Here is an 18,257-nt window from a genome sequence, read left to right on the forward strand (position 1 = left end):
TTTACTCGGTTCTGTTTCTGTTAGTTTTAAAACTAGCTGGGGGTCTGTGTATGGTTTAAACTTCAAGTGCTCCGGTTCAGCAGATGGCAGTAGATGCGTCTTGCCACATGTTAAAGGGCTACTATTTCTCTCAACCAGCAGCATAAAACCCGTGAGGACCATGCTGTGTTTCGTTTGGCTTTTTAGCTTTGTTTAGTTGCATCAAGCTAAACGGTTCACTAGGGATTTGCCGGAAATAAATTGTAAAATCCTTCGAAGTAAAGGAAATATCTAACTTTTGAAAACAGATAAGGCATTGCGAATGGTCTACGATGTGGATCGATGGTATGTATAAATTATATAGGCACTTAACATCTAGTTTTACACACCCTGCATTTAATTATTACAACATTTTCGCTACTTTGCTCTTACTTTGAAGGAGTGACCCGGAAGTGTATTGTTTTTTGAGGTTACAATTTTAGTTAACTTGATACTTGAGCTGTTTTCTCACAACAATGAGAAGGGGGAGTAAAGGGTTAAACCGTACTAACATATTTTACTAATATACTTACAGGTACAGTAGCCAAATACATACAGAAACGTTAGCAACGTGTTAAATTATTCGTGCTAGTTGCTATGAAGTGTGTTAGCTCGCTAGGCTAGCCGCTTGTATGTGTTACAGAGGGAGTGTGGCTAAAGCTAATCACTGGTTAGCCTAACAGTTGCCTTCGTGTCATCAAACCTGCACGTATCTTGACGCTCACGTTTAAAGTGTAATAACCAGATCGTAATAACTGTTAACAGACAGGCAGTAAATTAGATATTCTGTCTGATTTGCTGTGGAAAAGCTGTGTTAGGTTGAACCGAAATTTCACCACCTTTTGTAAACAAATTAGTAATGTAAAATAATGGGATATTACGCAGTTTTGTTTGGTAGCATGATCTGTCAAAAATTGCATTCTTGTGAATAATAGTTTGATTACATTTTAATTACACTCAAACATACAATGTCCTTGCTCTTTGGTTGTGTAATCCTCATTGTAATGAAGGTCTTTGTACTTTTCAGATATTTGTGTTGGTAAGGTTCATGCTAGTAATGAGGAAAGAAGTGCAAATTCTACTCGATTCGAAATATTTGATGAAACACATACATGATTACATTTCACCAATAGAGGGTCAGGCTGACCTGGGCCCTGTGTGATTCAGTAAATCACTGTGCACATTGGTCAGTCATTGTGTATTGTGAAGCAATGCTACTGCAGAACTGGAGCTTGGGTCAGTCACTGTAAATTCTGTAATGTCTGATATGTCAAGTCAAAGTATGCAGGACAAGAACTAACTATCTTTTCTCTTTGCCTTTTTTTAAGGTTGTAATTTGGCCACCATCACAACTGGATGCAGAGACCTCTTGTTTGTTTAGCTCCCAGGACTGTCCGTGCAGGGCTACAAACTCTTCAAACGCTTGTTAGGTGTCAGCAGCCTAAAAGGTGTAGATCCTCACCCATCTCTTCATGCTTTAATCTTCAAGCTCCGCCCATTTTTGTGTTTAATTTTTCCAGGAAAATCCATCATTTTTCCACAGTCTCGCATAAACACGACCTCCGACGACACAGTTCTCCTTGGCTTTCCCTGCATCAGTGTTACTCCAACGAGCCAGATATGGCAGAACAGAGGTTTATTGTGGAATACGCCAAACGTGGCACTGCAGGCTGTAAGAAATGCAAAGACAAAATCCAGAAGGGCATAGTGCGCATAGGAAAGGTTGTGCCAAACCCTTTCAGTGAGTCTGCAGGGGAAATGAAAGAGTGGTACCATGTAAAGTGTATTTTTGAGAAGCTGGAAAGGGCAAGAGCCACCACGAAGAAGATCGAGGACATTACAGATCTGGAGGGATGGGAGGAGTTGCAGGATGAAGACAAGGATCTCATCAATAAACATGTGTCAGGTAGTTTTTTTTTACATTTCTTCTCAAAACATTCAGTGCTTACCAACACCTAATGCAAAAGTTGTTTTTCCTCCACTGAAACTTAACTTCCAGTGTTGCTAGTTAAACCAGAGGCACCACATGTCAGCAAGAACAACAGATCAACAGATCTCTAAGAGCTATATAAAGGCAACTGGACATGCTTGAAGTTGTTTTAACCTTAAAGAAACTCAGGCATGTCAACCAAGTGGAAAATAAAACTTTTATGAGGAAAGTTCAGTTGAACGCTTTAGAGCTTTTCTGTCATGTGGTGTAGTCATACCTGTGCTCAGCAAGGTGTTGGTTCTTTGTGTAGGTGTAAACGTGTGTATGTTTTGCACAGTTTGTTTATGCATTGAAATATTGGTGCAGGGTTGTGTGTGAGTCTAAGAATGATGTATATGCTGACTCAGAGTCAAGCAGCTGCTTATACTTTGAGTCTAAAAATCGTCTCGTCCTGTAGACCTGATGGCCAAAGTCAACGCAAGTCCGAAGAAGAAGGTTCAAGCCAAGCTGAACACCTCAGGCCAGCTGAAGTCTCCTCCTGCCGACCCCTCTGTCAACGCCCCACGCAAGTTCTCTGGCTTCACTGGTGAGATAAGACCTCCAAGGCTGAGGAGCTAAAAAGCTTCTCAATGTTACAACAAAAGTTAAGGATACAAAAGCTTAATAAAAAAGTTGGTGATTTTTTTTTTTCAATTCTGAGATAACTTAGCAGCAACATTTTGATTGTTAGGAGTCAGGAAATGTGTGCCACTCTTTGACAATTGATATTTTTCTATGATGGACGACCTTTAATACACCACATTACATTACCACATGAAATTGCATTAATGTGGTAGCGTCTTAGTGCTAAGAAAGAAAATGTGTGTAAGTGCAGTCCAGCTCAGATGTTTATTATGCCACAAGAGGAAATTGTTTTGACAGCACGGCGGCATAAACACAAATAACTAAAACATAAACCTCAATAAAAACACTGAAGACATTAAGGATGTTGGTGTTTGGCAAACAAAACAAAACACAATAAAAAGTTGATGCGATGGAGGAAAAACAGCAACAATAAGACGAGGGGGTGGATAAAACTTTCAGCTGTGTGGGCTCTCAGGAGCCTAGTTTCTGATGCACTGAAATTAAGTGCCCTATGTGGGATGAATAAAAACTGAACTGAACCGGTTTGAACTCATTTCTGGAGGCCTGTGTCTCAGACTAGAGGTGAAGGTGATGAATATCTCAAAGACAGAGTGGTCTGGATTTGCAGTGATAAATTTAACATGAGTGTGATTTGTCTGCTGAAATACTTGAACAGCGAAGTCCACCGCTCAGCAACTGTTCAGTAAAGAAGTGATGTAGTTTAAAAACACAAGTATAAACAATGAAAATCAGCCTTATTTGAAAATTGAAAAAGCAGGGAAAGGTTTAATTTGTATTCAGCTAGAACTCGATATGGATATGTGTATTTTCTTTCCAAAATTCAGTGTCACTGTTATCGCGCTGTTCATGTATTTAGGATTTTTAGAGAAATTGTTAGCATTAAGTCAAAATGCAAACATTAAAACAAAGGCTGAATTCATTTATAGAAACCAAATTATCCCTTGAAAAGTGATTATTCAAGTCTACAGAAACTTACTAACAATAATCAGAACTCTTAAAACCTGTTAAAATGTTTTGCTCCTTGTGTGCCCAGTTGCCAAATTTTCTCTCATCTCTCTCATTCACTCTCCCGTCCAGCTACGAAGGCCGGCCCCTCCAGCAGCCCGGGACCATCCACCTCCTCCCCCGCCAAAGCCAGCCAAGGCAGCGCCCTGTCCACTCAGCTCTGTGACCCGCAGCACAAGGACTGCCTCTTCAGAGAGTTTCGCAAGCTTTGTGCCACGGTGGCGGAAAACAGCAGCTACAATGTGAAGACACAGATTATTGAGAAGTATCTCAAGAAAGGCTCAGGTGGAGGTTGGTGTGTTTGTTTATCGTATATACTGTGTTCAGCAGCGCAACATCTGACAAAATCCAAAAAGCCAGGAATTCAATGACAAATGTCTATCCTAAATCTTGCTTTCCTGTCATCCCAGATAAGTTCCATGGAGATCTTTACCTGACAATGAAACTGCTCCTGCCGGGTGTTGTAAAAAGTGTCTACAACCTCAACGACAAACAGATCGTAAAACTCTACGGCCGCATATTCAGATGCAACCAGGACGACATGGTGCGAGATCTGGAGCAGGTTTGTGATCCATATGTTTACACACTTGGACTAATAAATGATTTTCTAGACGATTTCCCTTTGGGACAATTATATTCTCTGACATTGTGTAGACAAATACAGTCGGTGTCTTTGTGTTTCAGGGAGATGTATCTGAGACGGTGAGGATGTTCTTTGATGAGAGCAAAGCATTTCCTCCAGCTGCCAAGAGCCTGCTGACCATCCAGGAAGTAGATGCATCCCTGACCCGCCTTGCCCAGCTGACCAAGGAGGATGAGCAACAGACCGAGCTGGAGAATATATCCAAAAAGTAATTCAGAAATAATAACCATGACATAAACTTCGGTTCAGCTCAGTGACTTCTGCACTACACAGAGAGATGTGTGCCTGTTACTGAACTTACCCAGAATAATATAAATGCGGTGGACAAAAATAAAGAAACACCTCTCTGTATAATGCAGTACATTTAAACTGCACCACAAGTTAGAACCTCCAAAATTATCACCAGGTTGAATCCACAAATTTTCTTAAAACACGTTCAATAAAAACTGAACATAGGATTTATTGCAGGACTGCTGATTAGACTCCATTAGTTTTAGCTAGATTTTCCAAATTAAATGCCAACTCAGTGTATTTTAGTGCTGGACCTGTCATTGATTGCTGAAATAGTTTTTAAAGCAGTAAACAATTGCCTCTGCCACTGTGTAGAAGCCAAGGAAACAGATTTTGTGTTTTCATTTCACAGTATTTGTGAATGGGGTAATTGCTTCCACATTTTTAGCTTGTCCTACTTTTTTATTGTTAGTATTTGTTTTTTCAGTGTTCCTGTCTTCATAGATTGTCTGCCTCAGGCATGTTTAACACACACACACACACACACACACACACACACACACACACACACACACACACACACACACACACACACACACACACACACACACACACACACACACACACACATATAAACAGAAACAGACAGACTGTCTCTATTTGACATTCAACACTCCACAGCTCAGACACAGCAGCAGGACTGTGTTTGTTTGTCCTAAATTGCACGTTGCCAGCTGTAAAAAGTCAGAAGCTTTAGTTTGCTTTGCACAACAGTCTTGAAAATGGCTCAAATGAAACTATTTACAGTTTCCACAATCTAATGTTTCTATTGTGTGAATAGTGCTATACGTTTAAACCATTTCAGGTCATCAACATTAAGTATTGTGCTGTAATACCTCAATTTTACCCCAGTGCATTCTCTGTTTATCACAGATGTACCAGTAATGACCTGAAATGCATCATTCGACTTATCAAACACGACCTGAAGATGAACGCCGGAGCAAAACATGTGTAAGTGTCTTTGCCTGCCGCCTGAGAGTTAATAATACACTGTGTACTTTCAGCACTTCTGAGAAGAAACCTTATGACTCGTTGTTTTTATTTATTATTGCAGCTTGGATGCTCTAGATCCAAACGCTTACGATGCCTTCAAAGCCTCACGCAATCTGGGCGACGTGGTTGAACGGGTGCTGAGGAACCAACAGGACTCGTCCAATGGCTCAGGGCCCAGGAAACTCCTCACTGTGGAGGCATCTCTCATGACCCCCGTTCAACCCATGTTGGTGAGTATTGCAGCTACAATGTGTAAAAAATATGTGCAATCCTGCTCACGTGTCTGTCATATAGACGACATCCGTCTTCTGTCCCCATTTATTCCCTGATACACACTGTCCACAAAAAATGGACCAAATGGACACGAAGGGACCTCCAAGCAATGACCTAATTTGATTGTTAAATCATTACACATCATGTATTCGCAGTGGGATAACACTTCAATCATCCATGTTCGCTTTAGGGTGAGATATGTGGGTTATTGGTGAAAATAAACTAGGAAATTAGAAATAGATTGCTGATTAGATAGATTTCTTTGTTCTTAAAAAAACTTGGTAAGTTTTCAATAATTTTGTGTTTGGATTTAAAAAGTCTTTAATCAGTTCAGATCAGCTGTTTCTGTATTTTTTACTCATTATCTCAGTTCCACAAATCAAATTCTACAGGAAAGGCACATGTCTTTTTGTGCATCTACCCATCTATGTACAAATGTTGATACACACATAAATAACAGATGAATTCAATCTTTTTTTCACATAGGATGAAATAGGATGTTTATATTAAGGACATTTTGGCCAAAAGGTTCATTGTTCTTAATCCTAGCTTTTCCAGTTATGAATTCCTTATTATGGCCCTCTAACTGTTTCCATTGTGTTCATGTGGTTGGTTAACAAGAGACTGTTATCATCTTGGCGAGTGTCAAAAGTACATGTTATTGAGTGAAGATTAACTTTAGTCTAAATAAATCAAGCATGCCTCCACACATACAGTACACTCAATAGAAGAGGGGCCTATTGTCTGTTTAATCATCAACCAAAGTCACTGTTTGTGTCAAAAGATTGACTCCGATCCTTTGTTTCCTTCTCGTGAGGTGGTAACTCCACGTACTGTGTGATGTTCAAAGAGTTTCCAGCTGATTTCTGGGACACAAACAAACCGGCAGCAGCTGGACCTCCCAGATAACTGTGCGCTGTAAACACACGGCTATATGACAACCCCCTCTACAGACGCAAATATTAATTCAGCATGACTCCAAAAAACCTACAGACCATTAAATTTCACATTACACAGCAGACTTTTAATTACACACTACTGAAAGTAAATTGAAACCCACTGCAGCTCCGTCACATTTTAGTTTACAAATGAATAACACGGTCCAGTTCCCGGCTTCCCACGGGCTCAAAACTTGAGCGTTTTCAGTTCTAACTTCCTTCTCTGCTTCACATCGCTGTGCAGGAGATGAAATGCTGCATCGCTTTCTGTTACATCCAGCAGACACATTAGCAGGGGAGAAACACAACACCAAATTAAGTCTAATTCATTTTGATGGTGTGCTCTGAAACGCAATTAGTGCGCACACAGCAGCAGGTGAACATGCAGTCACACTGCCAGCACAGTCATAGTCAATTAGTTTAACAGTGTGATGGTACCAGGCTACATACCGGTATAACACTGAAAGGAATAAATGATTGTTTCTGTGATTGACACAAACACAGTGAGCTCATGCTGCGGCATTGTTTGCTCTTATCGTCATCAATGCTCTTTCCAATATGTAAAACCAACACCTACTGTAGATGCAACAAGTGGTTTTGACCATTATTTCTATCAGTTGTACAAGCACTGGACTCATCAGAGTCATTTTGTAGATAAGGGAAAATGGCAGCTCCTCTACAACAGGGCAAAAACAAAGGGAGTCTCATGAGCAGACACAAACAAACCAACAATTCAGACCCGATTGGAGGATAAAGTGAGCTCACCAGAAAAGTCATTAATAACCCTTTACTGCACATGAAAACTGTGGTGAGTGGTATTACATGGTTCCCATGTATCATGGAAAACTTGGAAAATTATTGACCAATTTTCTGGTCATGGAAAAAACATGAAAAATGAGAGAAAAAGTCTAGTATCCTGGAAAATTGTTTCTCCTACCTCTGCTTCTTCACATGTCTACTGTGTGTTGACTCATTGAGGCACAATCTCTGCTTCCAGGGGCCCACCACATGATGCTATGCAGCCAGTCAAACCTGCATGTCCGCTGTGCGAGATGAAACATTAGTGTTAGGTGATTTTGTCAGACATTGTCTCATTTATAAAATCCGGATTTCAGCAGAGGAGCAACTCGCAAAACAACTTGGAGCTGATTTACAACAAGTCTCAACACGATTATCCCAGAATTATCCTTCACCTGCACCTGAAAGTCGAAGGAACACTTGTGCCAGCGGAAACTTTTAATGAAAAGTAACCATAAGAAATTGGTTTACCTGCCGAGAGCTTTGTGACTGATTGTTTTCCTTTGTGATTCCAGGCCGAGGCTTGTAAATCCATCGAGTACGCCATGAAGAAATGCCCCAACGGGATGTACTCTGAGATCAAGTACGACGGAGAGCGGGTGCAGGTCCACAAGAACGGAGACGTCTTCAGCTACTTCAGCCGCAGCCTCAAGCCGGTGTTACCGCACAAAGTCAGTCTTATCACACACACACATACACATGCACAGTACACAAATGCAAACACACAGCCACGCGGTCGATGCATGAACAGTCAGAATGAAATGACCTCAGGTTTGTCCCTGCAGGATTAGCAGCTTAAAGGTATAATCCCAGTGTGAAATTCACACATTTCCCATAGTGATGTTTTTTTTTCCTGGTGTGTTTGCTCTCAGCATGAGGCAAAGAGCCTGAAACATGCAGGAAGAAATAGCACCACACTGTCATCATTAGCCCATTTAAACCACTAGATGATGCTGCTGTGCACACAATACATCGCTCACACACAGCAGCTCTGCACATGAGGATGTGCCTCCGCTCATGAACGCTTTGAGAGGCTTCTCTGCTTATTTTTTTCCCTCTATTCACACAAGTCTGCAGAGTTTGTCAATGACAGATGCAGCTGCTTCCTTAGATTTCCAGTTGTGGCCCCGTTTCGACCCATCTAACCTAAACAGCTGCAGACATCTGTCCCTGTGTGACAGCTTTGTGCACACAGCACACTCCCATCAGCCAAATGGCTAATTAAAAACCCTCAGCCACTACTATTAGACAGTTTATGTTAAGTTCTGAATTGCAAATACACTATAAAACTGTTCAGATCATCCATGATATGGTGCAGCCCTCTTAAATCTTGCTTTAATAGATATTTCAAGTGCTTCCTCTTTTTCCTCAGTGCCTAAGCCCCGTGTGTGTGTCTATGTCGATGTTTCAGGTGGCCCATTTCAAAGAGTACATCCCTCAGGCTTTTCCCGGAGGCCACAGTATGATATTGGATGCTGAAGTCCTCCTAATTGACACAAAGACCAGTAAACCCCTGCCTTTTGGGACTCTGGGTGTACACAAGGTGAGAACACCAAAGGCAATTTGTACTTCCGTTTTATTTTTTCCTCTCTCAGACAGCATGAGTTTTGTCATGCAGCTTGTTTTCTGATCAGTCTCTGTTGTCGCACGTCACGCTTCTCCTCTCCTCTTCCCTTCAGAAAGCGGCCTTTCAAGATGCCAAAGTGTGCCTCTTTGTTTTCGACTGTATCTACTTCAACGGCGTCAGTCTCATGGAGAGGTAAATGCGTTTTCAGTCCAGCCATTGTCTTAAAAGCGTCTTTGAATCCCAGTGTACAAAGAACCCCTGATGGGAATGATGCAAGCATGTAGTTTTTAACACCGTTGGTAACGCACTCCTCCAAACCTCCACAAACACTTTGTTCTCTTCCGCTGGTTTACTGTGCGTGTTATTCATATAGTGTTTTGTTTTATGCTTTCATGTAGAGATGCCATTTTTACTTTAGCATCTGTGTATTTAAAGGTAATTTTCCTTGTGGGTTTGTTTTTTCTTCTAGTGATTTATATAGTTTCAGTGCTTGTTTAGGTGTGAACAAGATTAGATTAATGGAAAAAACCTGAGGACAAGTCTCCTCGGTATATCTGTGTAAATATACATCTCTAGACTAAATGTAGCACATTCACTGGAGAAAAAACAGCTATTTTTCCAAAACCAGTATGTTGTATTAGTTTGCATAGACTACTACGGCTTGCCAACACTGTATGAATCATTTATAAGCTGTTATAATGCATATAAAAACATAAAAAGGGCAACAGTGACCTGTTGTTTGCTAAATAGTGAGCCTACATTTATCAGTACTGTTAAGTGTCATATCTGTTTTCTCCTCCCTGCTTTGTACCTGTTACAAGCAATTAGCCACCATCACCATCCTATGTATTTGTATAGCACTTTAAAAAAAACAATACAAAGTGGTTCGCATAAAATTAAACATGAAGTGTGAAATACATCATTATTTCTTAATGAGTTACAATGAGGCACATTGAACCAGTGATAAATGATAGACATTAGTAAGATAAATGAAAAATAAACATTAACTTTAACTTGCAAAAGAGCGAGCCTGCATCACTGTATGAAATCTGTGTTATAACATGTATATTTATTTAGAAAGCATTAACAACTGAACTAATGAGCCAGTTTTAAACCATTTAGAAAAAAAAAGGTCTTGTAAAGTGGCACCTGTTTGATTCACTGGCATCATGTTCTCCAGGCCGCTGCGTGAGCGTAGGAAGTTCCTGCACGACAACATGGTGGAAGTCCCCAACAGGATCCTGTTCTCAGAGATGAAGCACGTCACTGTAAGAACATCTGCTGCATGTGCACATCTGTAGTAGCTCCGTGCAGCCAGGGTGGCATCTAATGTTCTGTTGTTATGTGTGTGCGTGACAGAGGGCGGGAGACCTGGCCGACATGATAACTCGTGTCATCAGAGAGGGACTTGAAGGCCTGGTGCTGAAAGACATAAAGGTGAGTTGTGATGGTTATAATGTAGGATTCTCTTATCCTCATCCTGGATCTCTTATTAACCTTCTGTGTTGAAATAACAAAATCATTAATTAACACTAAAATATTTCACATATCTTGCAGTGCCAAAATGATAACGGTAAAAATGAAAACATTGCAAGCTGTTTGTACTTAAAATTAAATTGTGGGTGACAGATAATGATGGACGAGGTGCGTCTCTGTGTTTCAGGGGACCTACGAACCCGGGAAGCGTCACTGGCTGAAGGTGAAAAAGGACTATCTGAATGAAGGCGCGATGGCCGACACAGCTGACCTGGTGGTGCTGGGGGCCTTCTATGGAAAAGGCTCAAACGGTCTGTAAAGCCCACACCTCACACCGCTATACATTCATTTGTTTCTGCAGTGAACTTACAGACTTGAGTCCTCTCCAGTCCGTGATGCTTCATCTTACTCGCGCTGGCAGTTTTAGTGTCCCTTTTATTCTCTGCTCAGTCATTTCCTGTAAGGTGAGGGGGGTGGTTTGACTCTGGGTACACCCAAATTAGCTAACCAAGACAGTTTTACTATTATTGTTAATTTTTAATGATATAAAAATTATTTAAATGATCATAGGGGCCGCTTTGCGAACAGTCTTCAAGTTTCAGCAAAATTGATATTTAATGTGTTTTGGTAATTATAGGAACAGACTCTTTATTAAACAGTAAATTAGGATTTGGTATCAGAGGATTTAAAGTAGGTTCACATATAATCTGTAAGCCTTGAAATCAGATCTTCAATCTGAAAAAAGAAAATAATGAACTGATCAGCCACAACATAAACATCAGTTACATGTCTATGCTGCAAACTTCAGCATTAAACTGTACTTAGCCAGTGTTAACTCTATTACCGTGTGAGCTGAAACAACATACACAAAGGACGAGCTGTCATTAGGTGATGCATAAAGACAGACAGAAGACATGGGAGACATTGAGGAGGCCGAGTAATGAGCATGTAACACAATGGAGACATAACAAATGCAAAAACAAAGGTTCACATCTCCAAAGCAGGGCTAATAAAGGCAGCTCATGCAGTGTGGAGACAATCTAATAGAGCAGGAACAATAAATCAGATGAAAACACTTGTCATAACACACTGTAGGACGGAGGTGGGAAGGTGAAGGCAGCAGCAGGGAAAATAGAGCCGTCATAGATGGATTTGAATGGGCCAGTTTTGGGAAGTCAAGTGAAATTATACAGTGTTCGGTGTGTGTGTGTGTGTGTGTGTGTGTGTGTGTGTGTGTGTGTGTGTGTGTGTGTGTGTGTGTGTGTGTGTGTGTGTGTGTGTGTGTGTGTGTGTGTGTGTGTGTGTGTGTGTGTGTGTGTGTGTGTGTGTGTGTGTGTGTGTGTGTGTGTGTGTTCAGCGCCAGTGGAGGGGACTATTAAGTGGGTATGTGGAGTCTCGCAAGCAGCACTTTTCTTAACTCCCCTCCTAATAACAGGTGTGTTCTTCTTCCCACCAGGGGGCATCATGTCCAGCTTTCTAATGGGCTGTTACGACCCGGACTCCAAGAAGTGGTGCACAGTCACCAAGTGCTCTGGAGGCTACGATGACGCCATGCTGGCCCGGCTCCAGAAGGAGCTGGATATGATCAAAATCAGCAAGGTCAGAGAGGATCCACTTAGAGAGCCCTGCCTGGAATATGGAGCTGATGTAATAAAACTGAAAATGAATCTTTTGTGTGTGTGTGTGTGTATTTGTGTGTCTTGTGTAGGACCCAAGCAAAATCCCAGGCTGGATGAAAATCATCAAGAACTACTATCCAGATTTCATTATCCGTGATCCTCAGGTGAGATTTCATAATTCTATGCGTTCGTATTTCCCAAAGGACTCGTTGAGGCTCGGCCCAGCTGTACGTCGTCTCAGCGCCGTGGACCTTCACACGAACTGATCAGATAACAGCGTCTCCTGCATACGTCCTCAGCAGGAACGTCTACAAATAAATGACTCTCAGATGTGTTGAGATAATGACCGCCCACGCTGCAGAGCTGAGAAGTGTTGCCAACCTGCATATTTAATGAAAATGCTCAAAACTCATGATTGAAACGACCTTTTCTGGCTTTTTCGGATTTGAAAATAGACTCTAATCATGAAATCTACAAACATCTTTCCATAAATAGTAATTATCATGGATGTTTACTCTTTTTTTCCCCCACCTTGTCATTTCTTTCTCTCCTGCCGCAGCAAGCACCTGTCTGGGAGATCACAGGCGCCGAGTTCTCCAAATCAGAAATGCACACGGCCGACGGCATCTCTATCCGCTTTCCCCGCATGACGCGCATCCGCGATGACAAGGACTGGAAGACGGCCACCAACTTACACCAACTCAAAGTAGGAAACTTTGATTCAAGTGCACATGCCACACTGTGATCGTGAAGTGCTGTTAATAATGTATAGCTGGGAGTTGAGTCAAGTCTAAAATATAACTTTCATTTCTTTTTTTAATTTGATAACAATTCCAGATCAAGGACATGAAAATGAATGATTGTAAATTCAGCTAATTGATGGCACCATGGGAAATGATTAAGCACAGTCACGGCTTTTTAATTAGATCAAATAATGCTGCAGGAATCAGTAGCTCATTTGATACTGAATACCTGAAGTGTTCACTCCGGGATTGTTGCTAATTACTCTCCATCTCTATCGTAATATATGATGGAGTACGGGTGAGGCCAAGTGATATAGATGATGGGAGTAGTAAATAATAATAAATAAGGCCACTGCCGAACAAAACACCCGTGGGGGCCAGCTAAGTTAAGTATGATTTAAATGCGGGGGAGGAGGAGGAGATATGCAGTCGGACTCATCTTCCAAACACTGACAAATGAGCTGAAATATTGGCCGAGGCAGTAAAACACGTCCGCGCTAAATTATTTGGGTCCAACGTCGGCCTTCAATCTCTGGTGACACGAAACATTACGTCTCTTGGCTGAAGCCCATGTTGTCATCTCATCACTCTGGTCAGGAGCTGTACCGCATATCAAAGGAGACCAGCGACTTTAAAGTGACAGCTGGACCGTCTGGATCCAGTGACGACAAGGGCTCATCGGGGGGCGACAGCGGGGGAAACTCGCCATCGCCGTCCTCGCAGCGAGACGCCCCTCCCAAGAAAGCCAGTGCGTACAAGAATCGACAACTTTGTGACACGTGTTTTGATGTTTTCATGCTGATTATATTGTAAAGATAAGAAGCTTATGCAAATGTGCAGTGTTATTTTGAAATTGCTTATCTAGCAACCCTTGTTTGTGAAAGCCTCATCATTTATTCTCTTCATTTTAGGAAAGTTCACTATGATTTCTGAAGTTACATCTTCTTTGCTGACATTTGAGAAGCAAGTTCCAGCTGTAGTTTAGTGTTCTCCCTTCAAGTTGACTCAAAACAATTACCAAAACTGTTGCACATTTTCACCTCATAATTTCCTGAATTTTCACCAGGAGTGTTTTAGCAGTCAGTTTGTCGCCCCCACACAGAGAACTCTTAGCTATGGTACATAATGCAAACACTGCTCTTATTCCTATTCTGTAATTTTTCCCTTCAAACCACTTTTTTCCTGTCACTCTGTATTCATGAAGCCGAGTCAAAGCCTTAGGACAAGCACACAATTTTTTGCTTAAGTTGAAACATTTTCAACTCATGCGGACACATCTTTGCCTTTGCCGGCTACACCCCAGGCAATGTCAATGTCCCCATCATTTACACGCCTGTTAAAGACAGTTTCAGAGAGGACACATGCGGTCACAGAAATGTGAAATTTACGGTATTTATTGTACAGTGGAGCACGGTTCATTTAGCAACAGTAACACACATAGAGAGAGAGAGATGTGTTGACCCAGCAGTCAAGAGCCCGGAGTGACAGAGAGCTGCTTCAGTAACGTACTCTCAATTCACAGGCAACAACACACCGGCCAAACCAAAGGCAGTGAAATCTCAGCCTCGCACTCCCACTACCACAGAGGCACCGGCTCCCAAGAAGGTACAAACACAAATCAGAATCACATGGCACATAAAATGTTACAGTAATCCTGTCAGACAATGGGAAAACAGTAGAGCGGAACTGACCGTCGTGTGTTTAATCACCAGGTGAAGAAGAGTGAAAACGTCCACAGCAACGGACAACAAAGCAAAACGAAGGCAACATCTCAACTGCTGCAGCCAAAGAACGACAAGGTCGGTGAACTCAACCTGTCATGATGCTTATAATAGCTACATTTAGTTACACTGTATAATTACCACACACTATTAAACAACATATGAGGTTCATTTAATACTTATTTATAAAGTATTGTTCCCACACTGATACTAGTTATTATGTAATTTGTAAACACAGTTACAAATGTTAAACTTTGGATTGATAAAATCTACCATTTGTTTGATGATTGTAATCATATTTACAAACCAGTTATTGAGGGAGGTTCATTAAGATAATTTCTAAAGTAGAGGTAAATGATAAAGAAACTATTTAGATGAACATTAATGCTACACTTACTGTATAATGATTTAGACATGTAATAATGGTTAATGAGTGTTTTAATAGATATTTTATAAAGTGTTAACCAATAATTAATAGTAATTACATGAATTATTGAATTAATTCACTTTTGAATTGCAGTAATTATAATTGTTCATAAAGCATCTGTTAACACACTTGTTTTAAGTTACATAATAATTAGTATCAATGAAGGAAAAATGCTTATTAAATGAACAATGCAATTCTTAACTAATGCTGAATAGTGTGTAGTTATTGTTAAATTTGGCTTTCAGAGGTTCTTTATCTTTACAGCTTTGCAAAGTAAAACATAACATTCCCTTTGTCTGGGTTTTTTTGAGCGCACCAGTGAAATTGCAGGAAAAACCAACATCACAATGTTGCCAGTCAGTCAGTGCATCGTTTAATTAGTTTATAAGTTTTATAATTTAATAGCTGACTTTCTCAGGTTAAAGACCAAAACTTTGGCAGTTGCCTCCTCATTATTATACTGTATGAGACTCTGCATGGCGGCAGCACCAGAGTATTTTTAATATGAACACTTCACAGGCTGAATTATGAATCTGAAAAATACTGAGCTTGTACTGATCAGATGGCCAATCAACGATTATAGCCACAAATATCTATTTCTGTCCACCTGGCCCATGAGCTACACAGCTCTTCCTTGTTATTTGTAAAAAGCAAATCTGTTGCTGCCATGGCAACCTACATCTCAAAGCCTGGAATTCATTAGTGTATATATATATATATAGATAGATATATACTAAACCCCTGTAATTACTTAACTGTTGGCTTAATTATTTTTTGTTATGCACTGTAGTAGTTTTCATGCTCTCAATATTTTTGAGGCTTCTACTGTATGGTAAAAGAAACTATGAAGTGGATTATAGTAACAAAAACAGTGTAAAAACAGTGACGAGAACATCACCCCAGCCCTGTCCGCCGTCAGAGGCAACCACATCTATCAGATATCACTGCTAATGACAAAATAACAATATGAAAAACATGGCAGTCATCACAGGTGAATCCTGTATGGTTTTGACACTCCTTTAAATACACTGCTGCTCACAAGTGTTTGATGAAAGTAAGAGTGTGAGAGTTTCTTCTGCTGACCGGTCATGTGTTTGCCTGCAGACACTGTTGGACATCTTCAGCGGGGTGAAGCTCTTCATGCCCCTCTCGGTGCAGGACTTCGACAAACTGAGGCGCTACTTTGTGGCGTACGACGGAGACCTGGTGCCGGACTACGACGCCTCCACTGCCACACACACGCTGGCTGACCCTGGGGAGGACAGCCAGGCCCAGAGAGTCACAACCAGCTGGATCTGGGAATGTATCCGCAAGAGGCGCGTCGTACCTCCCTGTTAATTACAAAAACACAAGTGTTCAGCTCATCAGTGTGACTTAACTCTAAATCCATACGAACAAGGTGTGAATGTTTGTGGGTATTGCTTTGACACCAGACACTGTGTCCATGGCTTTGTTTACATACTGCTCTCTAACAGTCATTTTTTTATTTATTCCTTTTGTGTTGACGCTTGCAAACCAGCAGGGGCCACATACAGTATACACTTACTCCTGGAGTTTTAATGGATGACAGGTCAAGGTCATGGAAAATTGTCCTGGTGATAGATGTCGAAATTTTTCTAAGAATGAAATGCATTTTACATACAAATCATGTGACTTGAATTACTTACTACAGAAACATCACAGTGTGCAGGGTTTAGGGGATCTAATGAATAGAATTAATATTCATGATTATATTTTCATTAATGTGTAATGACTTGAATCTTTCTCTTTTCTTTTTCTTTTTGTTTAGCTTAGCATGGTTCTACAGAATGGACAAAACAAACACCAGAGAGGTTGTTTTGTGTTACATTACCTTAAGGCCACTGTAGATCTTATACACATGGAAATGAAGGGGTGAGGGGAAAAGTACAAAGATGTTTGCAATCTGCATGCCGATGAATCCGACACACTGTTTTTCTTTTCTTTTTTTAAGACTGCAAGAGCAAAACTTTTCGAGGTACACTGCAGATCATGAAGTGAGAACAACCAAATGTGTCTTCCATCGGGAATAAACAAATTGCTGATAAACACGTCTCAGAAACGTTGTTCTGGTGCTATTTACGTCCTTCAATTTGCACTGTACTGTAGTCACTACAGTAACAGTAAAAGTAGTGGCGTTACAAATGATGATCTGACTCCCTGCGCGAGATGAGGAGATATACATTTTCTTGTCTGAATATGAAACCTTTTCTTTCTTTTTTTTCCCAGAGTGCACTGTTCATGTTCCTGAATTTACAGAGATCATATAAGAGGAATTACTTGTTTTAAAAGGCTTTTCTCCTCCTAAACCAAATACACTTCACTCTGATTCTAAATCATGAGACTCTTCGTACAATCCGATGAGATGCTGAAAGGTTTTTACTGCAGCCTCCCGCATCTAATGGCTTTCAAGGATAATTCAGATTTGCCTTTTTTATCCCCAGGATACTTCAGGCCAGGAGGTGGCTTAATTAAATGTTTGAATGTATTAAAGCTCTAAAGAAGCAAAATCCACTTGAACCTGCTCTGCCTCCCCTGAAAGGCTTGAAATGTATAAAAGGGGGAAAGCGACTCTTTATTCCTCTTTTACAGGTAGAAAGAAAATCTCAGGCCAAAATATTAAAGCTGCAGCACATGACTGACAGAGCGTCTCAAAGGGAAATACTCCCAGTGTCATGATCTTAATGGGCCAATTTTGTAGCAACAATCTTTTTGATCTGAATAAGTGCTAGACTTAATTCCAGTTATGAAATATTTCACTTCAAAGAGGGCATTCTCTTGCAAATTTGGTCCAGAAACACTCGCTCACCTTTGGTCAGAGGATTATTGTCAGCTCTCGTCAGGAATCGGTCTCATTCAGTTTTCTCTTTCCTGAGGGTTGTGCTTCTTGAGAGCGACTCCACCACTGCAAGTCGAATTCTTCTTTGATGTGACAAGGCTAAGAAGCAGAAAGCAACTAGTTTAAAGATAAGAAAACAAACTGTGCCGCAAAATAAAACATTTATTTGAGTGATTCTGTAAGTATTTGTTTGTTTCATCTGATGGACGAATTGTGATTCAAAAAGCAAAAAGTGAAAAATGATTAATGAATGCATTTGTGGACAGTTTGTGCAAGGAGAAGAAAGGACATCACTTAACAACAGCAACAATTT

At 40.7% G+C, this 18,257-nt stretch overlaps 2 protein-coding genes across 3 annotated transcripts in view; one reads left to right on the plus strand and one right to left on the minus strand.

The window, feature by feature from the left end:
• The first annotated feature begins 480 nt into the window (after nt 1-480).
• On the plus strand, nt 481-17,154 carry lig3 (ligase III, DNA, ATP-dependent). Its single transcript, XM_083986830.1, has 21 exons — nt 481-553; nt 1,347-1,924; nt 2,406-2,534; nt 3,671-3,889; nt 4,009-4,160; nt 4,283-4,449; nt 5,406-5,483; nt 5,587-5,755; nt 8,050-8,205; nt 8,946-9,077; nt 9,214-9,293; nt 10,282-10,369; nt 10,461-10,538; nt 10,765-10,888; nt 12,034-12,176; nt 12,286-12,360; nt 12,756-12,902; nt 13,537-13,687; nt 14,462-14,544; nt 14,652-14,738; nt 16,192-17,154. The coding sequence occupies exons 2-21, from the start codon at nt 1,375-1,377 to the stop codon at nt 16,423-16,425; spliced, it is 3,042 nt and encodes a 1,013-aa protein (XP_083842956.1). The 5' UTR covers nt 481-553; nt 1,347-1,374; the 3' UTR covers nt 16,426-17,154.
• Nucleotides 10,440-18,257, minus strand: part of rad51d (RAD51 paralog D) — a 30,862-nt gene continuing 23,044 nt past the window's right edge. Inside the window, exons 10-11 of one of the 2 annotated variants that reach the window (XM_083986833.1) lie at nt 17,915-18,043; nt 10,440-10,523 (exon numbers count right to left, since the gene is read on the minus strand). In XM_083986833.1, coding sequence (XP_083842959.1) covers nt 17,945-18,043 — 99 coding nt within the window. In that variant the 3' untranslated portion in view covers nt 10,440-10,523; nt 17,915-17,944. Of the gene's footprint in view, nt 10,524-16,280; nt 16,419-17,914; nt 18,044-18,257 lie in introns of those variants that run through there. The other variant, XM_083986832.1, reaches the window with a different exon arrangement.

Source organism: Trachurus trachurus (genome assembly GCF_905171665.1).
Source record: "Trachurus trachurus genome assembly, chromosome: 14".
Lineage (NCBI taxonomy): Eukaryota > Metazoa > Chordata > Actinopteri > Carangiformes > Carangidae > Trachurus > Trachurus trachurus.